Genomic DNA, 25,269 nt, shown 5'->3' on the forward strand with positions numbered 1-25,269 from the left:
TTTTGGGTGTGTGTGGCAGGCGGGGGTAGGGGGGGTGTTAATGAAAACATAAGAATAAGCGAAGTAAAAAAATAAAAAACAGAAAAACGAACGTGAAAAATAAAAACTCCCCAAAAAATAACACGTGAAAAATGGCTTAAATAACCCTGCTTCAATATTAAAATTTAAAAAATCGAAAAAAAAAAAAAGAAAAAAGATATCTCGCACCACGATTCGAACCCAAAACGTTTAGATAATGAGGCCACGCTCTAAGCAACTGAGCTAAGATGACATCGATGAAATTGTTGCTTTTTCAAATATTTAAAGTAAATCGGGTTATGATGTCGTATGATGCACGGTTTTTGCTGACACCCCCCCCCCCCCTCTGTAGAAAACTACTGATTTCAGGGTGAAGGAATTAACGTTTTGGGCCAATTTTTCGGGCGAAGGTTGGAAGTTAAAAAATGATACTGATCTGGCAAAAATCCGTGACCCGTGTGGAAAGTTTTTGCAAGACATACAAACACACACACATACATACAAACACACATTTTCGCTTTTATATATATAGATAACAATTTATAAAAAGAGCATAACTGTCTCCCCTCCAACCTTAGACAAATTCTTGTAGATACCACTGAAATTGTTCAGCATGAAATTAATCCGAAAAATTAAAAACTTCTCGAGCCAATTTACATTAAAACATAGCACCCTACAATTAATAACATCGCATTTGAGAACAGTAGCAACATATTAAAATGTCTGCTGTAGCGTGGAATTTGCCATGCTTTGCCATTACTGTGTTGGACCTTTAGATTTTCGAGCTCAGATTTTTAATTGACTACTTTTATAACAATTTATTGAGAATTTTGCTTTTCTATGTTTTATATTTTAATCCAGTTCCCTTTTACCTCACTGAAGATTTGTAGTCAAATTGAAAGCACTCGTGATTCTTATGGAAATTTATTAATATCTTCGAGTTCGATATAAAAAGGATTATACATAAAATCGAAAAATAAAAAAGAATAATGTTTGCTCGGATATATATATATATATAATTATAAATAATTATTTTTATACCTACAGACACTAGCGTTTCATGCTTTCGCAATCATCAGTGCAGAAAGTGACAATTGTTACTAGTTAATATATATATATATATATATATATATATATATATATATATATATATATATATACAGAGAGAGAGAGAGACACACACACACACACAGAGAAAGAAAGATAAAAAGGAACAAACCAAGTTATGTGTTCATTAACGTTTCGTCTTTATTGCGAGACTTCCTCTGAATGAATGAAATTAAGAAAAAACACCAGTACAAATATTTGAAAATATATTTTTGGTGTAACGAAATCTATGATCTTGTTCCATTTCAGAAATTCAAAAAAAAAAGGGGGGGGGAGTGTATACCGTTGTGAAAGAGTGTAAAATTATTCATTTATTTTTTTATAACGTCATATAGCCGTTAATATAAAAAGATATGATGCAATTCATATTCTTTTTGGAATGAATATTAGGTACCGACCTACAAAAAAAAAATCACAACAATACACAAATCTTTCACAAATATAAACAAATCAGTTCAAAGATTCAACAACCGCCATATTTTTAAACTGGAGAATAAATTTATAAAATTAATCTCAAACAGCAAATAGAGAACCATAGGATGCCTCGATCTAATACAAAATCTTACCACTAAAGAACTCTCAAACCTTGAAATTGAAGCCCTCAGTTTTGGACTCAAATTCGCAACTGGCATACATTCGAATACTACCACCAACACAATTTTGAATAATTTCAAACATGAAGACACAGATTTTAAAAAGGTTTCATTCAGTGTGTTATTTCAGTCACAGTTACTCTGCCCTATGAAACTGTACTACAAAAATAATACATAGATGCTTTGAAACACCTAATTATATAACATAATTATATCACCAGCTGATAAAGGTGGTGGTATAGTAATAATGGAAAAAGACACATACCTGGAAAAACATTTCTTCACTGTTGGCAGAGACATGTACATCAACACTGATTTAAATACAGTAAATAGAAGTATTGAGACTTTCAACAAATCTTTTTAAAAACTTATAAAAAACAACAAAACTTGGACTTCATACATTGAATACCACCCCAATATTCTGTCATTATATGGCCTCCCCAAAACTCACAAACTTCTATCTCTATGGGCCTTATAATATCTGGCATTGGTCATGCAACGCACTAAATTACATGGGCCATATTCAACATCCTAACCCTACTAATGGGCACTATCAACACATCCCACATGAAGAACTCCAGAGATTTACTCAAAAAGATAAAAAAAATATTAATATATATAACAAAACTATACACAGCTTAGATATAACATCATTATACACTAATGTTCCCATTAAAAAAATGTTTAAATTTACTGCATAAACACCTAAAATATCAAACATAACACATTTATAAAAATTAGACTTATTTTCAATAATTTCGGTCTTCCTATGGGTAACCCTCTTAGTGAAGTATTAACCTGCCTTTTCTTAGAATTTCTAGAATCTGGTCCTTTCAATTTTAGATTACCTCCAAACAGAATATTTTAGATACATTGACAACATTTTAATTTTTCTTCCGACAAACATACACATAGATAATATTAAAACAAATTAGACTCAGTCGGACCCTCCATAAAGTTCACATATGAAACAGAAAACAATCACTCATTACCTTTTCTAGACATACTTATTATAAAATCCAATAATAAACTATCCTTCAAAGTTCACCACAAAACTACACACAAAGATGACTACATACATTTCTACTCACACCATAATCTATATATATAAAAGCGAAAATGTATGTGTGTATGTATGTATGCTTTTCCTCGATGTCCACAAAAGGCTTCTTTCAGAGAAGCGCTTGCTCGGTTCACAACTTCTTAAAACTTTTTATATCATCTATAAATCGTAATATCTCAGAATTATCCACGGAGCTCGCCTGTCTATTTAATTTTATTGACTTTCAAACGTTAATTATTCCACATTTCCCGCATCGGCACGCGTTACATTTGGTTTTCGGTATAAAAAAAAGCGAAACTCGACTCTAATCATAGGCCGAAAGCCAGTTATCTCAAGAGAGCTAAGTAACGTTTGTTCAATGTCAACTTCGTCATATCAGACTGTAGCTTTCATTTCGCTCCTCCTAAACAGGTAGTGGGTTTTTAAAAACAAACAAACCGATTTATTCAAAACTGTCCCGCACAAAATCGTAACTGCTGAATACCTATCGCCGTCACGTCAATCAAAAACGCGTACCTGTTTTTTTAACACTTTACTATTTTCCAACTGCGTGTCGTCAACGCTTCGTTTTTTTTTTCACATTTTCGCATTTTTTTCACATACCCCGAAAAACACCCGGGCAACGCCGGGTACCCCTCGCTAATAATAAAATAAAAACAAGTATGACAATTAGTTTCTTCCCAAGTGCATTCAGAATTTGCAGTCTAGAATATCTGGATGAAGAATTCAAATACCTTACAAATACTTTGAAAACCTTGCAAGATCCCACATATTTTATAATAAATGCAAAGAAAAAGCCATACAAATATTTTCCAGGATAAATAATCAAAAAAATCATATACACCAGACAGTTCTCTCACAAACAAGCATCTTTTACCTACACACGCCAATAATACAATTTGCAACACACTAAACAAACTAGAAATTCCAATAAAACAAACCACATCACAAACAATAAAACAAACATTAAAAACAACAAAACATCTCCAAAACAAACCAATTTTCATGTTCCTTGCCAAAATTGCCATCATATATATGTTGGTGAAACTTAACATAAATTAGAAAAAAGACTCAATGAACATAAAAGAGATATAAGAAATATCAATTATTCTCTCATTCATTGCAGCATAATCATACTTTTGACTTCAAAACAAGCAAAAATAATTAAATTTATTTCAAATAAACCGCGAATCCTTGAATCAGCGCTTATTGCAAATTCAAGCACAATTAAACAATATAGAAGTTTCTATAATGGATTGTTATTAATAATTAAACTTCTATTAAAAGATAATTTAATTATAGACACAGGTTAACTCTCACACCATAGAAAACATCACCTATGATAATTAATGCACATGGTTGGTTAGTTACACATCCATATTTGATTTATAACGGACATATTTGATTCAAAAAGAATATGAATTGCATCCTATTTTTTTAAATATATTAACGGCTATATGAAGTACCTATTTACTATGCCTCCCCACGGGACAGAGTTAGACACCAGGGTCGTTTTTTAATGTGGAGAAAAGGTACAAAAATAAAAATTGTCTCAGTCGTGAAGGATTTCTCCTCCACCGAAAGAGAACAAGAAATAGAAGTGCAGCATCTGAAGAACAGATGGTATTTATTTGCTCCCCCACTGAGCAAATTAGGCACAAGGCCGTTTTTAATGTGAGGTAAAAACCAGCTCCCCTAAAAGTAGGCAAAAAGGGGGCACTCTGGTTACCAAAAATAATAATTGTCCCAGTATAGAGGGTCTCCCCTCCATTGACTGGTACAAACTATCTTAAGTGCAGCATCTGCCGGAACAGATACTACACTTTGATCTTGTCCCGAACGGCTATATGAAGTAATAAAAAATAAATAAATACATAATCTTACTTTCTTTCACAACGCTATGCATCCCCTTTTGAATGTGCAACGACTTTTTCACTTCTGAAATGGAACAAGGTCATACATTTCATTATATCAAAAATATTTTTCAAATTTTTGTACTGGTGTTTTGCTTACCTAATTTCATTCATCCAGAGGAAGTTTCGCAATAAATACGAAACGTCGATGAACACTCTTTAAGTAATCATAAAATCAAAATTCATTATAATAAAGAAAAGTTTTATGCATCAAAATACAGTTAACAATTATAAAAACCAGTCAATTATCGAAAGTGTACAATTTGGTAGCCATTGTGGTCCATAAACAGCTAATAACGCTCACTGATTGAATCCAAAATTTTGGAACTCTTGTCTTGTGAGCTGTTTGCTGAACAGATTTTTAGCTGATTCGTGAAACTTCTCAATGACTCCTCTTGCTTTTGTGATACTAGTTGATGATCATGGATACCCTGTATATATATATATATATATATATATATATATATATATATATATACGAGCAAACAGTTAATAAAACATGTTAAAAACACTTTGAAATGAGTTAAAAAAATATTTAATCTGAAAAGGAAACACTAGATAAGTAGATAGTCCTTAATCCACGGAGTTTCAAAGAAATACTTTCCTTCTCATCAGAGGGTAGGAATTAGCAAAATTAGCAAAATGCGGGATCGGATTTTGCATGCAAAAGTATTTAATGAAATTAGTCACAGATCTTACTTGATAACAAAAAAAGTGAAGCAGAGGGAATATAGTGAAGAAAAAGGTGATTACACATGAATGGATAGTCTGGTGGAAGATAAATAGTCCAGTGACGGTAAAATCCAAATATTTTTTATTTTATTTTATATATTGATATATGTATGTCTGCAGAAGTTTGAAAAGCAATCAATAATTTTCACCCCAGTTTTTCCATGTTAAGCAAAACAAAATATTTCCTCAGTTCCACTTGCAACAGCTGAAACTACAAAAAGCAACAGATAAACTTGAATATCTAAAAGATCAGTTAAAAGATAAGAATTTTTTGACAATTTAACTACTTTTAAGTTATTAGACCTGGGAACATGAAATTCAGTAGGAATGATTATTAATCTACACTAATTTCCCTAAGTGGAAGCATTTGAAAAAAAATTTTTTTTATTATTTAAAGAGGTTCCATGGAATATACAGTGCATCACAAAAGTTTACAATACACATTCGAAACTGTCAGTTTTTGTATTTCTAGCTTCCAAATAGTAACGAAACTTTTTATAAACATAGAAAATGTATTGAAACTAAGATAGGAACAGTGGGAAAAACAAAAAATTAATAATTTAACACAACGTGAAAAGAAAACTCAATAATTAGCAACGCAAAAGTTTACAACACATTTACAAAATCATATCTAGTATTTTGTAGCATAACCATTATTGTTGCTTACATCATGAAAACGTTTTGAGTAATCTCCTACAAACTTCTTTATGTGTTTTGTGTTATGTTCTCCCATTCTTCTACACAAATTCTCTCCAATTCTCGCAGATTTGAAAGTTCTCTTCTATGGACCCGTAATTTCAATTCTCCCCATAAATTCTCTATAGGGTTGAGATCGGGAGATTGACTAGGCCACTTTAAAACATTCGCTTTATTTGAATTAAACCAATTTTGTGTGAGTTTTGCAGTGTGTTTTAGATCATTAACATGTTGAAAGATCCAGTCTGATTTCAATTTGAGCAACTTCACACTTTCTTTAAGGTTTTTCTCCAAGATACTCCTATAAAGTGCTCCATTCATTTTTCCTTTTAATATTTCCATTTTTCTTACACCTCCCGCACTAAAACAACCCCAGATCATAATGGATCCTCTTTCAAATTTGACTGCTGGAATGGTGTTTTTTGACTGCTATTCAGTACCTTTTTTCTCTCCAAACTTTCGGTGTTTTTGGATTGGCAAACAAGTCAATTTTGGTCTCATCTGACCAAAATACGTTACATCAAAACTCTATAAGCTTGCTTGCATACTCATTTCCAAATCAAGCCTAGCATGAACATGCTTTGGCTTAAGAAGGGGAGTTTTCTTTGCTGATCTAGAGAAGATGTCTTCAAGGTGAGTGTTCTACTGATTGTGTCCTTGCTAACTTTAATTTCACTATTTTCTAAGTCCTTCTGCAGCTCTCCAAGAGTAATTCTAGGCAAATTAATTCCTTGTTAATAACCTTGCAGCACGTTTGGTTATTTTTCGAGGACAACCTGATCTGGCCAAAGGAAGGGTTGATTTGTGAGACTTCCAGTGCCGAATTATTGTTCCAACAGAATTCAATGGAACCATCAACTGTTTGGATATTGTTCTATATCCCAATTCACTTTGATGAAGACTTACAATTCGTTTTCTGAGCTCTTGACCAATTTGTTTATTCTTTCCCATGATGTGGTTGCTTACAATACGGTTATTAGATAAATGATGACGAAATACTTTTACTAATTGATTACACAGATATATATTTGTTGTGGGGCTCAGTTTGGTCCACAGGAACGACACAGGAAAGCACGTAGTAGGTGGTTTACAAGTGTATTAAGGAAAGGTACAAGGATATAAAAAAAGATAAAGAGAATAGTAGTAGTTGCAGGTATCAGTAAAACTCGTTCCCCGAGGGGCAATATCCATTAAGATCTCACTCCACCATACCAGCCTTAGGAGCTGATTATATAGGATCTGGACAAGTCCATTATGGGGTGAAATCCGGTCTCACAACACTATTGCATATTCCTGAAAATTCTAGAAGCTTCTAAGCATTTTACCATGATAAACCTTTGTAAAATTATTGAGAAATCTAATGAATTTGATATGTGTTGTAAACTTTTGCGTTGCTAATTATTGAGTTTTCTTTTGCGTTGTGTTAAATTGTTATTTTTTGTTTTTCCCACTGTTCCTATCTTAGTTTCAATACATTTTCTATGTTTATAAAAAGTTTCTTTACTATTTGGAAGCTAGAAATACAAAAACTGACAGTTTCAAATGTGTATTGTAAACTTTTGCGGGGCACTGTATATAAGAGAAAGATTCCAAAAGAATATATATATATATATATATGTTTGTGTGTGTGTGCATATATATTTCTGTAGAAATATTCTTTATTCACTTATATTTCCCTTATCCAAAACAGATACTGCCAGGAATTGTGCATGTCAACTGAATTAAATGAATAAATTATCAGATGGTCAATATCATGAAATTTGGAATATAGACTTTTGTCATTTATTCATTATATATATATATATATATATATATATATATATATATATATATACATACATACATACATACATACATACATGCACACACACACACACACACACACACACACTCGTGAGCAAAAAAAAGATGGGCAAAACAAATTTTATACATTTTATTGCATTAAAAGCTATATCGAACAAAGAACAATTAAACAAGGAAACTTAAACAAGACTAATAACACAGAACAAGACATTTACTTTAATAAAAACGTAGGATGGAATCGCATTCCCTTTTGATTTCTTTAAAAGATCAATCCTTTTAGACATGCTCTCAACCAAAGTGGAACACTGTGAAGAGGAGATCCTATTCCATTCACTTTGCATAGTTCTCAGTGTTATTGTTCAAAAAAGTTCTTCCATCCAATGCATGAGATATTATGGACCAAATATTCTCGATTGGGTTTAAATCGGAGCTTTGACCTGGCCAAAATATCACATTAATTGAATTATCAGAAAACCATGTTTTTGTGACTTTAGCAGTGTGTGCAGGGGCATTATCGTGTTGAAAAATAATGTTCTGAGATATTCCCAGCTTCTGAATACTTGGTAGCAGTCCTGTTTCTAATATTCAAATGTATTCCTTTGCATTGATTGACTTCTCACATCCAATAAGTTCCCCAACTCCTGCTGCAGTAAAAGTTCCCCGTACCATTATCTCTCGATTCCCGTGTTTAACTGTCGTTTTTATGCAACTTAGCGAAAATCTATCTCCAGTTCTTCGATTTTATTTTATTTTTTTGCTCATGAGTGTGTGTGTGTGTATATATATATATATATATATATATATATATATATATATATATATATATATATATATATATAGTATTAAATATAGTATTAAATAACTCACCCTTAACAAATCATATGCAAGAGTGCCACGGCCGGGGCCAAGTTCAACCACTTGAATTCTTGGTGGTTTGCCACAGTGTATCCATTCATTAACACACCAAACGCCGAGAAGCTGAAAAGAAGATTTAATTTATTTTATGGAAATGTTCAGAAATGTTTTCAAGGATTTATTATAAGAATAATTAAGTTATTGCTGTGAATTGGCATTTACGTTTGATATTAAATTTTACCAGCAATAACGTGTTTCACTTGTATGCAATTTTATTTAATCATTTATTATACCTACGTGCGTATGCATAATTTTTATCTTTCTGTAAACCAGATAAAAAGGAAGTAACTCATTAAACTTATTTTTCTTTTAGATGTTAACATTTGGTAATAGGGCGGCGTATACCAAATTATATTTTTTTTTGTCTACTTTTAGTCTTTTTCACAGACTAAAAGTAGATGAAAAAAGGGGGTGCTTATTTACAATTAAACAAAAATACAGGAAAATTTTGAAAAACCTTTATGATGTATGTACTCATCATGGAACGAAAATGTCATATTTCAAAAATCAAGTAAATTGATCAAGTAGGCTTGTTTTTAAACTAAGAAATTCAACTTTTCTGAGGAAGCAAGATTTAGTGTTTTCATGTGCCATGCTTTGGAAATCAGGGGGAGATAACTCAACTTAAACTATCAAGACCAGTCTCGTAGTGGCGATAGTTCATAATAAAATCACTAAAAAAAAAATTGATTAAAAAAAAAAAAAAAAAAAAAAAAAAAAAACACTATTTGACCAATTTATGTGATTTTTAGAATATAACATTTTCGCCCAGTGACGGGTATAATATACATAATGAAGATTTTTTTCTATAATTTATGAGTTTTTGTAAAAGAGGTTTAATTTTAAATAAACACGGAACAAAGGAAGCTAGGAATAATTCAGAAAAGTTACCAGTTGTAGAATGGTGGATACATTTAAAAAAAAAAAAAAAAAACAATCAAGATACGAAAATGTGAATGAGAAATTACACTTTATTCTTACTAAATATATGAAGAAAATAAAACAATGCAAACCTCTCCGAATAACTGACTAATTTCAGGAGCTGTTATGAAATCTCCATCAACGCCAAATACATCTCGATGCATATAGTAACCCTTAAAGAAGAAAAATAAAAAATCAAGTCAGAAATATCGGTTAATATTAACTTTAAAAGAATCCAGAAAAAAAAAAGAAGTTACCGGTGCTGTTATTATTATGCACACAAAAAAAAGAAAAGAAAAAAGATATGAGCACTTTTCTTGATAGTCCACACATGAAACTCTAGCCCCTTCCGAAGTAATCTCCTTCAGCTGCAATGCATTTGTTGCATCGTTCCAACAACTTCTGGAAGGAACCATGTAAGTTCTTTTGTGTGAGCATGTCAGCCTCTTTCATCTCCTCAATTGTCTCATAATGACAGCCTCTAAAGTTTTCCTTGAGCTTAGGGAATAACAAAAAGTCACAAAGAGTAAGATCTGGAAGATAGGGATGGTGAGGAACTGTCTTTGATAGCCATCTTGGTCAAATAGTTTGTGACAACAATGGAGTTGTGGACTGGTGCATTGGGACAAACTTTGCGCAAACTTTGCGCATCTTCAGTTCCTCACAAATAATTTTATGTACAGTTCCCACACTGACATCAAACTGTGTACTTATTGTCTCTATAGCCACACGATGGTTCTTATCACTGAAATTCTTTATTTGGCCAATCAACTCTGGTGTTCTGACTTCCTTATTCCTCCCACACCACTCATCATCCCTAACAAATTTCCTGCCTTCCTTGAATCTTTTATGCCATTCAAAAACTGATGCTTGTTTCATGCTAGATAGTCCAAAAGCAGTTTGAAGCATTCCATACATTTCTGTGGTATTTTTTCAAGTTAAACACAGAATTTTATTGCATATTGCTCTTTTAAAGTGCCTTCATGCCCAAATTGCATTTTTGACATTCACCAGTTGTGACAATCAAGCTTTAGTAGGGTGTATTCCAATTCTGAATTCCCAAGAGTCTACAACAATTTTAAATGCCTGTACAAAAAAGTCTGGAAACTTATTTGAGGCACCTTGTAATATATATATATATATATATATATATATATATATATAGATGTTTTTTGTTTTGGTTTTAGTGATATGTTTTGAATGAATTCAATTATTTACGAAAGTGCATTTTTACATAAATGCGAGTTGGGAATAATTTTCCCTTTTAACCAATTTGGTACCCCTACATGGGGAGCGGTATATATATATTATTTTATCATATATATATATATATATATATATATATATATATATAAACCTCAATGTGCATGTGTGTATATGTGCTCTATAGAAAAAAGTTTAGAAAATCTAAAGCTGTATTCTCATGTAAAACTGACCAAGGAAATAATAGAAGTGTTCCTGAATCTCCGTGTGCACTATGGGCTATGGAGCAAATTTTGTTGGCGGGTGGAGTCTTGTTTTTCATAATCTGGAAAGAAAACGTTGTTATTTCTATGTATTCCAGAAATGATTAGACATTTTCTTTAACATTTTTTTAGCCTTTCTTTGGACTAGGGAGGGTGGCCGCAAGAAACTTGGAAAGAGTGATTTTAGTAGTACACTGAAAACATTTTTAATTTTATTTGTTTTAGGCTCAAATCAAATTAAAAAGTTTGATCCATGTCCAAGTAACCTATATTAAAAATTTCAAGAATTTAGACCCAAAATTGGGGGAGGAGCTTGGTAGTTTTCAAAAGTCAAATCGTTGAACTTTGACCCCTTGACAGCCAAATTTTTGGCTGAAAACCAATTATAAAGATTTTTCCCAAATCTCAATATCCTTTATGTCAAATCTCAAGTCTGTAGACTGAAAATCGACAGAGTAGTTTTCTAGGGAAATGTACACATAGATACACACACATTTTCACTTTTATAGATATATAGATTTAAAATTTCATTTTAAAAGGTAGTCATCACTTCTCAAGGCACGAAGGCCACTCAAGGATAAGAGTTAATGAATGTAAGGTGGCAGTGCAGTAATTATTAATGGTGTAGATTGGGTAGAATTTGTTTGCATTGGACTTGAAGGCTACTATATTGTAATTAGCTATGAAGCAGGCCACTGGAACAGTGTTCCACATGCGGGCAGTTCTAGGAAAGAAACTTTGTTCATGGAATTTGTGTTTAGATTTAGGCACAAATTGAGAGTGGGGGGGGAGAATTGTTGATAGTGGTTGTAGCTGGTTGTGTTTTATTTAAGAAATTGATTATGCAAGTGGATAGCTCAACCAATATTTGTTTAGATTAGACTTGAAGACAACCATGCTGTGGGTATAGTTGAGAAATAGACTCGTGTTATTTGCTCCAGACGGGATGTTCTTGGAAAGAAACTTTGTTCATGAGATATTTGGTTTTTTGGTACAATAAGAAAGAAAGAAAGGTTCTTTTCTGTGGCTGTTACGAGATGAGTTCTTGTGAATGCTTTAGAAGGAGGGGGGGGGGCAGGAATTGGAGCGTAATCCAGCACCGACCATGATCATAACAATTCTGTAAAGAAAGGTTCGCAACTTCTGTGTAAAAGGGGGCTGTAAGTATGGGAGGAGGTCATCCACCGTTTTAAACACTACTTACAGCATTTGGGTGTGTCAGAACGGTTTTCATATATTCCGCAACAGTGATAGGACCTGTGGCACGGATTCTGGATTTCAGGTGCTTCGACAGTTCATTTTCGTATGATTCGGACGCAAAATGTTGATGTCTCGTCGTTGCTGTCAAGTACACTGAAAAAAAAAAAAATTTAATTTTCGATTACAGGGTGGAACAATAAAATTCTCGCCCTAAAGAAATTTTTCGGAAAATTGTTCTCATCTTGAATGTTATTTTCATAACATTTTGGTCAAAGTAACCTCCAACCTTCTTCAGGAATCTTTCTGTTGAACTCAGGAATCTGCATGGAATTTCAAATGGAACCATTTTTTGAATCCATGGAGATAGCATATTATTGTTCTGTCAACCATGACTGGGTAGAAGCCCTAAGTAATTTGCAATTGTATTTTGAGTGTCACCTGTACTGGGGATTGAACCTTCAACCTTCAGAAGAGTGTAACTTTACAACTGAGTTTTACCAAGTATTTTAACCACTATATCACAAGTCCTTCTGGTTTGACAAGATACACCTGGTGAAAGATTGTAAAAAAAAATAACACTCAAGATGAGAACAATAGTCCAAAAAATATGAATAATCAATCCTCATCTAAAAAAAATTTAGAGCTTTAAAATTAAAATTTGTTTAATGAATTTGGAATATCTCAATTTTTAGATACAGATACGACATCCCTGGAGCGAACAATGTTCCTATTTACTTGCCGCTCCACAAAGGAGGAAGGGTAGAATTAGATACTAGTGTTAAGATTAGTTAATCAGAATTAGGAATCAAAAAAAAAAAAAGATATGAAACATTTTGTGGTATCGGAATCAACATCGGAAAAATTTGTGCTTCTTTTCCGATACAAAAAACAATTCTTTTAATTTTTTTAAAACTTAATTTACCATTGCTCATATTAATGATAGAAATAACAAATATTTATTGATTCTACAATTACCAGTAAAACTAATCTTGAATTGAAAGCCATGTCTAATTTCAGAAGAATTTCCAATGGGTAGCTATTCTGTACAGGTTCTGAAGATTAGTTTTCAGTGGGTAGCTGTTCTCTACAAGTCCTGGACATTATAATTTTGCAGGCAAAGAGCAAAAGATCTTTCTCGTGTTGACATGAAAAAATTATGTGTAGGAATGCTAAAAGATTCAATATTTTAATGGAGCAATTCTGGTTTCTAATTGGTTGCTGGCATAACATGGCTCCATTTGATTGGTCAGTTCCTATCGCCAGTGTCTATAAGTAGAACCGTCCAACTTTTGGTGGTGATACTCCCCCATCATACCAAAAATATTGCAACAGCCAAAGTCTATAAATCACTCCCTACATGCTGATGTTCTTTCACGTTTGCGAAAATATACGCATATATTACATGTTTCTTTTTATGATAATCCAAAAATTAAAAAACAATTCTATCACGAAATATTTAAAGATTTAAAAAGAATCGGAATCAGGGATATAGAATAAAATCAGAATCATCGGCAACTGGGGACCATCTGTGAAATTTATGGTCCATTGACACTTCCTCCTTTGGAGGAAGTCAGCTCAACTCACCTAGTGTGAATGTGACACAACAAACAAAATTAGAATCCGTAATTGTATCGGAATCAGGAAAAATATTGGAATCGTCCGATCACTATTAGATACAAAGTAATTTTTTTTAATATTGGGAAATTTCAGCTTTGCAAAAATGGGAGAAGTTTGGACTGGGATAAAAAAAAAAAAAAGTGCAATTGTTTAGAAAAATTTCTCCTTCATGGATTGACGATAAAAAAATGAAGCATATTGTTAGAACAAAAAAATAAATACTTAGTTAAATAATAAACTTTTGCAATAAAGACATGGCAAGAAAATATTATTAGTTTTATGGCTTTGTTTAATGTTATGTCTATTATCCTAATAACAAAACATTAATCATGTTATGATCTGGTTTCTTTGAATTCTTATCTACTTATGTCCTACCATTTCATATTCTTTTTGAAAGCTTTGCTCCGAGCCAAAATGGTGAAAGAATATATCTGTTGGTTGGTGCAAGTGATCTAGTTGAGGTGACATTTCTGTATTTTGCAACACTCACGCAGCTATATAAAGAAGTAAATAGACATCCTTATTAACATCAAGAGTCTCCTCATTGATGTTTCCATTATTTTTGTGGACATGTCTTCTTAATTTGCGTATGTCAGACACAATATGGTATAATCATGCTGACACGCTGGTTCTCATTAGATCACCAAAGTAATGGTGAATCTGGTCAGTATCAGATCGGTGACCAGTTGGGAATACCAAGCGCTGTATGTAGGAGGACACTGACAATTCCGGCAGTTTCTGCATCCCACCTAGCCTCCAGTTGTCTCTATCCTGTCCTGCCATTGGATGAGACTGATTAAGACAAGAAAGTGAGACTGGCTCTGTGCAAACCAGTTCCACTTTAAATGCAGGTCCCCATTATCCCTAGAGTGGTCAGATGGTCTTTGTCATTCCAATAGACAAACATTATTTCTACCATCATATAAAAGTCACTTTTTGTGTGCGAATTCCTTCATCCTATGCTCAGCTGCTTTGGAACCTATCTTTTACAAATTTCACACAAAGCTAATTTATATTTCTGGCAGTGTTCTTAGATATGTTTTGTACAGAAATTCATCCGATAAGTATTGAAAATCGAAAAAAAAATCCGGTCTTAAAAATAGTTTTTCTTCTCTTGTAGATAAAAAAGATTTTTTTACAGGGAAATATTTTACATACCACTGGTGTAACCTTGGCCGGTGTAATGCAAAATATTCTCCTGTAAAAATGTTTTTTTTTATCTAAAAGAGAAGAAAGACTATTTTCAAGATTGTCAAGTCCAAATATCAGCTGACATGATATAGTAAACAAACACAGACAGAATTTGATGAACAACATTATCATTATTATTTTATTTTTTTTTTTTTGCCAATTAGTCCACTGGGCCAATCATTCGTCACAATATATAATATTCAATAGAGAGTTGATTCTATAATAATACACACGCAATCTTGCATAAATCAAAATATCATGTTTAAGCATATTGTACGGCTGGGCAACACCGGGCATCCAGCTAGTTTATTATGCTATTGAAAAATGCAAATAATTTCTATGAAAAAAAATAATTTATGCAACAGTAAAGACAAACTTTTTCTCATGGTGGTCAAAGGCGAGGACAAGTTAATCAATAAAAACCTGTCATTGTAATCCAAACTCGGCTGAAAGACGCATTGATCTGGATTGAATAATGACAACAATATGGAAAGACGTCATAGATTGTAATAAACAGTGTTATCATATTGCACTACCAGCAGGGCCACCTGGTGTTGTTCAAGTGAAGACATAACACACCAATAAAAATAAAACATTAAAGTGAATAGACTTTTTTTTTTTAATTTAAATAACTTCCAATCATTTTATAACACCTGTTATTCACAAAATCAAATCAAATACAAGTGGATGATTCATGACATATCGAAGAAAAAGTTGTAGAAGAAGGTGAAAAAAAAACAAAAAACAAAGAGGAAAACATTTCTTTAATAGTGTGTTTCGAATATATTATTTTTATTTCTTCCCCATTTCTCATACCTTGAAAAGGCAAAACAGTGAAGAATAATTTTCTTCTCAACAGACCACTTTACGAGATTATTTTTTTTTGTGTTTTTTTTTTTTGTTTTTGCCGATAATCTCCCAAATCGCATTCTGACATGTCAATAATCCCCCAAATCGCATTCTGACATGAAGCACAAGAAAAAAAAAAACAAGAAAAAACAGCTAGTTACTTTTAAGACATCTAAAACCTCCTTTCACCACTAACACTCAGATCCTTTTTGCTCAATACCTAATCCCCATCCCCTGGTAAAACATTCATAGCAAAAACTCGTCTGACTAAGAATAATTTTCATTTCATCCTCTGTGTACCTAAAACTAAACGAGACTTCCATGAGCAGAGTTTATTTCCATCTATCCATCTATGGAATACCACACCATTGAACTAGGTGTTATTTTCCTATAAATCTGTAATAGTTTTGTTGATATTAAAAGCAATTAAAGCGATTTAATATAAAAAAAAACAAATGATAGATTGTAATGTAGTCGCTGACTCCGTCATTTAAATGATCAAGGCAAGACACATACGCATATTGACAACTCACATGCCAAGTAACTTTTTAATATAGCTAAAACCAAGTTCCCTCCTTTCACCAACAAGGCTCTAATCCTCACTTTGCATAAATTGAAATGAATGGCTCTCCCCTTAAAGAAGCGGTTCTGGATATGACTATATTCAATGGTGAGACCCCAGCTTGTGGGCTTTGGGGAATGTGGAGCCACCCTTTAATTGCCATTGCTCCAAGGTCCACTCTGACCCAGAGTGGTAGTACCTGTTAGGGTTCCAACTATGGGTTAAATAGAAACTGACTTGAAAAAAATAAATATATTCTATACTAAAAAATTTTCTTCAAAATCACTGGATTCAGCATTAAATAACCTGAAAAGGATTGATATGGCATAAAACAAAAACAACCAATCAACCATAAAGAAGCTCCCTGCTTTGATAAACTTCTAAGACTGACCTTCACCACAGCCATGAAGTTGAATGCTCGTATATCAAATCCATAGCTAAAATAGCTGGAAAAAAATTGGTTGGACCATTTTACGGCTCCAGAAGGCATCTCACTCCTGACACAATCCTCTACAAAGTCAAATATGCCTTAAGATGGAGAACTGTTGCCACTCGGAGCACTCTTTCCTCCCTTGACAGAGTACAGAAATCTAGTGGCAGATGTTCTTTGCTCCTCTTTACAACCTCTCTCTCACAGAAGAAACGTTGCTAGTCTTTCTCTACCAGTCATTGTTTTCATGATAGTTGCTGCACTAAGCTTCAATCTATGATTTTCTATGATTTTCCATTTCCCCACCCCACGTTAGAGAAGAAAAAAAAAAAATCTACTTATTTTTTTAAACAATATTTACCACATTTTTTTTCTTAATCATAACCGCCAATGTTTTCTCTTGACAATATATCGGTTGAAAGACGTCTCGAGGTTTATTTTAGGTTCTTTTTTATTTTTTTTATAATCGCTAATTTATAAATGTATAAATTTACTCTTAAATCGTTTTTATTAACGAACTGTCGCTTTCCCCTTAATGAATTATTTGTTTCCCAGCTCAGCATGTCTCCGGATATCTTTTTCAAAGCTATTAACTTTTGTACCACGAAAAAAAAAAAATTATATATATATATATATATATATATATATATATATATACACATATACACATATTAAAACACTACAACAACAAAACACTACAACAAATTCTCACCTGACACAGCTCCCTGAGACAGCACCAAAAAGTCCAACGCTTAGATGTCTACCAAAACCAAAGCAGAAATATACTCAACATGCCACTCCATCAAATAATGAAACATCTCCTCAGGAATCACTCCCAACAGACCCAACACAATTTAAACATGGGCAGACATACCAACAGTATGTCCAACCTCAACATGTGACATTTGACACGGACCAGTTGGAACTAGAGGAAGAGCTGGCAAACAGAATAGAAATAGCACAATGTCTAGCTGTTGAAGATCGGCCCAGACTGGTAAAAATTAGTATGAATAAAGCCTTCAAGGTGCTTGTTTCAAAAGTCAACGATGCTCTGGAAAGAATCACTCCGATTAACGCACTATTGAGTGAAATAAATCATACAACATACGGGACAGCATGGTTTATCCAATTACAACTCTTACCTAAACACCAGGAGAGTAAAAGAGAAAACATGAAGGCTAAATCATATAACCAAGGCTGGAAACGTAAACTCCAGCAGAAAAATAGACAGACTCCGAAAGGAGACTGCCCAGATATATGCATTCCTATCCTGTGAAACCCCAGGCAAAAAACTAAATAAGAAGGTGAATAAGTTGAAAACTTATTATTCCCTCCAAGACCAAGCACAGCTAAAAACTAAGTTGGCAGAACATCAGGCTGAGATAAAAGCCTTAGATGCACAAATAAAAAATAAAACCAAAAACTTTGAAGCAAAAAGGATAAATAAACTTTTTGCAACAAACCCAAGAATTGTCTATAGGAGCCTCGTTAAAGATGAAATAAAGGTGAGCTCCCCACCAACACAATAAGTAGTAAGAAAACTTCTGGAGGCCATTCTATGAGGACACTAAAGTACATAAAGAAAACAACTGGATAAATACCATCAAAGAGGAGAACAAGGAGAAAGAAAAGATGCCAGCTCTAAAAATTACCAAGGAAGCTGTCTGCAGGAAGGTAGCTCAATGCAGCAACTTCAAGACCCCAGGAATAGGCCAAATACCAAACTTCATCATCACTATGCCAAGGCATTCAATAGAATCATCAGTGGAGATGAAGAGCCGCCTGAGTGGCTTACTGTAGGCAGTACATCACTTATTCCCAAAAATGAGGACACCCACATGGCTAGCAAATATAGACCAATCTGCTGCCTCACAACAACCTACAAGCTCCTAACAGGGATAATCGCCGATGCAACATACGACCATCTCAATGCTGGCGATTACATTGAAAGTGAGCAGAGAGAGTGTACGAGGAAAAAGCTAGGCACAAAAGACCAACTCCTTGTAAACAGAACCATATTAGAAGACTGGAGAAGAAGACAAAGAAATCTGTCAATGGCCTGGATTGATTACAAAAAGGCCTTCGACAGTATACCTCATTCCTGGATACTTCGCTGTTTGGAGTTGTACAATGTGCACACTGGTATTACATCATTCCTTCAAAAACAAATGGCCAGATGGTGCACCTCAATTACATTACAGCACATGGAAGGAAGGATACAGACCCCAAACATAAAGATCAAGCAAGGAATATTCCAGGGAGACAGCCTCTCACCGCTCCTTTTCTGCCTCACAATGGATCCATTAAGTAAGATACTTAAACGATCCGATGCTGGATACAATCTCAGCATGGGCAGAAAGAAGGAAGAAAATAAAAGAGTAAACCATCTACTTTTTATGAACAATTTGAAACTCTGTGCAGAATCCGAGAAACAACTTGTCTCTCTGATAGGCATTGTTAAAAATTATACAGAGGACATCTGCATGGAGTTTGGATTCGACAAATGCACTAAGTGCACCATAAAGAAAGGAAGAAAGACATCATCAGAACATCTTAATCTTGACAATGGTTCTATTGAAGACCTTGAAGAAGATGCTGTCTATAAATACCTGGGAGTGGAAGAGAATGAGACACTTGAACATGGAAAGATGAGAGAAAAAGTGCAGGGAGAATACTTCAAGCGACTTAAAAAAAATTCTCTCATCAGAACTATCAGCAAAAAACAAAATTACCGCCATCAATCAATTGGCAATACCCGTTGTCTCTTATGGATTTGGCATAATTAATTGGCCACAAAACTGTACCAATAGCCTTGATGTAAAAACTCGGAAAATGCTGGCCCTTCATAAAGTCATTTACAAACATCAGTGCATGGACAGGCTGTACTTACCACGGAGAGAAGGTGGTTTAAGCCTCACTGAAATAAACCACGGATACCGAGCTTCAGTGGTAAGCATAGGCCAATATATCAAATGTTCTTCTGACCCCAAAATAAAAATGGTGAATGAACATCACACCAAATGTTTGCCTCAGCAGACGCCAACTACAAAGCTCAGTGAAAATTTCAGTGGTAACACACTGGACAACACAGTAGAAGAATATGATAACCCAGCAACCCTAATTGCCCGAAAGAAGAGAAAGGAGTATACTAAAAGGGAACTGAAGACAAGACTAGAAGGATGGCAACAACATAAGAGAGCAGGCAGGTTCATGGAAGAACTGAACCAGAATTATATTCACTACAATGGCTTAAAAGTGACAAATTTCCATTTGATGAAGAACGATTAATTATAGCTGCACAAGACCAAGGCTTGCTCACAAATGGATTTAAGAAAATGGCTGGTCTGCAAAAAACCGACCAATACAGATTCTGTCACTCAGCTGTTGAAAGCCCAAGCCACCTAATGTCTGGATGCAAGATCTTTCTAGCCAATGGTCTTTACACTGCTCGCCATAACAAAGTATTTAGATACTTACATTGGAAGATCTGTGGAGAGATGCAACTAGACAGGTCGTCGAACATCTGGGAACATGAACCACCACCGACAACATCAAATAGAAAAGTGTTATATTCCTAAATACTTAGGAAATAAAGACAAACGTGAGTTACACCGAGTGGTATGTGTAATGGGGTTTATTTATAATACAGAAACGTAAGGCTGCTCGCCTAAGGTAAATAGAAGTACATAGTAACAAGTATGGGGAAGAAAGTCTGATAATCAACACGTAAGACTATCCGTCTTACTGCGACTGCTTGTCTGCCGCTGTCTGCCAAACAGTCCAATATATATATACAGTTTGTAACCGGTGTATAGCCAGTTATGTTCCTTCACAACACCTCCCCCTGAAGCTGAAATCTTCCTGATTTTAGCTTAAATACCTCTTCCTTTTAGGGTCAGGGCTTAATCTCCTGGTAACTTTTCTCTTTCTTGCGCTTTTCCTTCTGGTCAGCGTTTCTGTCCAGCCCGTATGGTCGGTTCAGGCGAAATATTCATTGTTTGCGGTACACACGCTGGTTTTGGTATATCAAAAATATCGCACAATGTTTCCATTGGTGTCTCTTCCACATTTGGAGACAGTCTGGGACGTATTTGATTTCTGTGTCTTTTGCAGACAAAACTTAATCCTTGGATGGTATAGACCATGCTCCCAATCCTTTTTTTGATAATACCTTCAACCCACTGATTTCGTCCATTTTGAAAATTTTTGAAATATACATTTTCACCTGGGGAGAAGCACTTGGTATTAAGGTTTTCTTTTTTGAAAACTTTCTTTTTCTCTGGTAGCAGCCTATCGAAGACAGATCTTATCTTTCTTGCAAACATTAGCTCAGCCGGGGAAGAATTGACATTATTATTAGGATTTGGTGTCACCCTGTAAATTGCTAAAAATGTTTGAATACATTGTTCGTCTGTGTCCGTAGTAAGATTTTTCTTAAGTGCCCTTTTAAACGTATCTACAAATTTTTCGGCCAACCCATTCGATCGTGGATGGTACACAGGTGTTGTCATATGTAGAATATTTAGTGAGTCACAGAATTCTTTGAATTCATGAGCAGTAAATGCTGTTCCATTATCGCTCACTAAGGTTTTTGGCACTCCAAAACGGCTAAAAATTTCATTAAGCGCACTCACAGTGTTTTTTGCTGTTGGATGTCTAAACTTAAATATTTCTGGCCATTTTGAAAAAGAATCTACAATAATCAAGTAAAAATAACCATTTATAGGTCCCGCATAATCAATATGCAGACGTGACCAGGGTAGGTCCGTCTTTGGCCATGGCGTCGTTTTTACTGGAGGATCTCGAGCTGCTAATTGACATCCTCTGCATGTCTTGACACATTTTTCAACTTCCTTGTCCATACCAGGCCAGTACACATATCCTCTCATAAGGGATTTCATTCTCGAAATGCCCGGATGACCTGTATGAAATTCCTTCAGAATTTTCCTCTGTAACGTTAGTGGAATTACGATCCTCTCACCATACATGAGCACATCTTCACAGATGGAAAAAGGCGTTGTTTGATCTACCTTTTTATTTTCTTTTATCCATCCCAATTGATTTTTCATTTTCTTAATGAAAATGTCATTTACTGCCTCTTTTTTTATTTTTTCGAAAGTTACCGGAAGTTCACGTATCATATTACACATTGAACTTGTACATTCACTTTCGTCTTTAAGCGCAGCAATTACCGTTTCTTCGAAACTTTCGCTTCTTTTAGGGATCAACCGTGATAATGCATCTGCGTGTCCTAACTTTTTTGAGGATACATGTTCCATCTTAAACTGATAGTTTAAGAGGGTTACAGCCCATCGCTGTAATCGATTCGCAGTATGTGTGGGAATGCCTTTCTTTGATCCAAATATGGTAAGTAGGGGTTTATGGTCGGTTTGCAAAATAAAAGATCGTCCATGGAGAAATCGATTGTACTTTGTAATTCCAAATATTATCGACAGCGCCTCTTTTTCAATTTGGCTGTAATTTTTCTCCGCTGCAACCAACGTTCTTGAAGCATGGGCGATAGCTTTTGTCCTACCATCCTCATACTTGTGAAGTAATACAGCGCCAACACCGTAATCACTGGCGTCCGTTGCTAGTATTAGTTCCTTTTCTGGATTGAAATGTGCCAATGCTAAGTCTGACAGTAGACATCTTTTGATATTTTGGAAAGCAGATTCACATTCCTTATTCCAGTTCCATTTAACACCCTTTTTCAGTAACTCGTTAAGAGGAGCTCTTAAATTATGTATGTTAGGGATGTAAATTGCATAGTATTGAACTAATCCCAAAAACGATTTTAATTTTGTCACTGAATCTGGAGCAGGCATCTTTTCAATTGCTTCAGTCCTTTGTGGATCCGGTCTTCGACCCTCTTTGTCGATTATTTGACCTAGATATTTAATTTTTTTCATAAAAAAATCGCATTTTTCTGGGCTCAATTTAAAACCAAATTCCTGTATTCTTTTGAATACTTCTTTTACATGCTTCTTATGATCTTGCAAATTTTCACTTTTAATTAGGATATCGTCAAGGTAGGCCATTGAAAATTCCAACCCTGCCAGCATCGTGTCCATAATTTGCTGGAAAATAGCAGGAGCAACCTTTAATCCAAAAGGAAGCCTCTTTAGCTTAAAAATGCCCTTATGAGTATTTATGCCTAAGTATTTGGAGCATTCATCGCTGATCTTAATTTGCAAGTAAGCATCTGAGAGGTCTATCTTAGAAAAAATTTTTCCTCCGTTAAGCTTAGAGAACAGATCTTCTGCGGACGGAAGGGGATAATTATGGTCCAATAGACAGTCATTTAAACCCGTTGAAAAATCTCCACAGACCCTTATTCTGTTATTTTTTTTCTTTACATACACGGTTGGACTTGCCCAATCTGTGTGGTTAACTTTTTCAATGACTTCCAGTTGTTGAAGTCTATCCAACTCTTTTTCGATTGCGTCCATCGCTGAAAAAAGGCACATTCCTTTTAGGTTTGAATACTGGAGTGGCATTTTTCTTTAATTCAAATTTTGCCTCTGTCTTAATACAGAGTCCTAGTCCTTCGGCAAAAACATTGGGAAATTCAGTTTTCAAATCCTTCAGGAAGTCTTCCCTTTGGTTTGCTTTTTCTGCAGTTAAAACGTTACAAAACGAATTTATGGGTTTCTCCCATAAATTAAACAGGACAATCCAATCTACCCCAAACAGGCATGTATTCTTTCCTGGTACGACGTACACTTTGGATTTATGAGTCTGGTTAGCGAATGTCACTTTGCATTTTAATTCTCCCTTGAACTCTAATCTTTTGCCGCACACACTTCTCGCTGTCTTTCTGGTTTTCGTTAATTCAGGTCGACCTATCCTTTTCCATATATCTTCATTTATAATACTAATATCTGCACCGCTATCCAGAAGCAATGTAACCAGATGTCCATTTATCCGAACATCAACATATTTCCGTCTTTCGCAGCTTTTTTCTTTATTCATGCGAAGCGTATTTACATTATCGGTCCCTTGTCTTTTCTTCTGGGCACAGTATGTTCCCTTGTGACCTCTGAGACCACATTCATAACATATTTTGTTCCTAAACCAGCAGGTCTTATTGTTGTGTCTTAAACTACCACAACATTTACACTTTAGCTTTGGGTCTTTGTATCCTTTAAGGATCCTGTGTTCTTGGAACCTGGACTTTCTTGTGGTCCCTTGCCTTTTTACTTGCTGCACCTTAAAAATATTTTTCTCTTCAATGCGAGTGTTGTCTTTCTTTATGTTAATCAGACGTTGACACTCTTCAGTGACTTTTTGCAATGTTATGTTAGGATCCGCCTCCATAATTGTTAGGATCCGTGAACGTATATCTTTGTCCCTTGGTGCTGTGAGACCTTGTACAAAGATTAAACATTTAAATTGGTCTGCGGAAATTTCATTCAATTTAAATGATTCGCATAAACAGTTCACAGTGCAAGCATATTCTAGATAGTCTTCAGCTTCTGCCTTCTGAATGTTCAAACATTTGTATCTAGAGTGAAATAGGCTATCCCTTTTATCAAATATTTTCGACAAGGTACTAATTGTTTCCTCGAACGAAACCTCCTCCGGTTTTTTTGGTAGAATTAGATTTGCATACTTGGTGTTTTCATCAGTACCCAGTTTTTGTAGTAGCAGGGTAACTTTTTCCTCATCGGTCCAGTCTAAACATCTTTTCGTAAAAATTGTTTCGTATCTTCTGTAGTATGCAGGGAAAGTAACACCAGTATCCGGGGAGTAACGAAATTCCGTTAGTGAATTTGAAATACCCTCGGCAGAAAAATTAGTCTTCTTCCCGGTCGACGTTAGAATTAGCTTTTCTAAATTCTTTTGCTGTGTCGACATTTGTCGTTGTAGTATGTTTGTTTGTTCTTGTTGTGCCTCTAAAGTTTTTTGTGTTCTTTCTTGTTGTTGTTGCAGCTGTTGCTGTAGCTGTTGTTGTTGAATTTGTTGTTGTTGTTGTTGTTGCGCTAAAAATTGTTGAGTCATTTTTGTCTGTTCCTGGATGCTAAGGGCTAGAGCCTTAGTTAACTCTGCTAATTGTTCCATGTTAGCTTCTAGTACAAAAATGTCTTTTCGAATTCTACACAATAATTCCAAAGAAAAATCGTAAATTTACGTATATCGTAAATTAGTAGCAATATGCAGACACAACACGTTTCAACAAAGTTCATCCAT

The 25,269-nt window shown here is 34.5% G+C and overlaps 1 protein-coding gene across 1 annotated transcript in view; it reads right to left on the minus strand.

Annotated features, from left to right (window-relative positions):
* Positions 1-25,269, minus strand: part of LOC145255601 (protein arginine methyltransferase NDUFAF7, mitochondrial-like) — an 89,685-nt gene that overhangs the window by 28,294 nt on the left and 36,122 nt on the right. Inside the window, exons 2-4 of the mRNA XM_080114088.1 lie at positions 12,432-12,580; positions 9,854-9,934; positions 8,793-8,903 (exon numbers count right to left, since the gene is read on the minus strand). Coding sequence (XP_079970214.1) covers positions 8,793-8,903; positions 9,854-9,934; positions 12,432-12,580 — 341 coding nt within the window. The remainder of the gene's footprint in view (positions 1-8,792; positions 8,904-9,853; positions 9,935-12,431; positions 12,581-25,269) is intronic.

This window comes from Euprymna scolopes, chromosome 31 (assembly GCF_053919585.1).
Source record: "Euprymna scolopes isolate OS-2025 chromosome 31, ASM5391958v1, whole genome shotgun sequence".
Taxonomy (NCBI): domain Eukaryota; kingdom Metazoa; phylum Mollusca; class Cephalopoda; order Sepiida; family Sepiolidae; genus Euprymna; species Euprymna scolopes.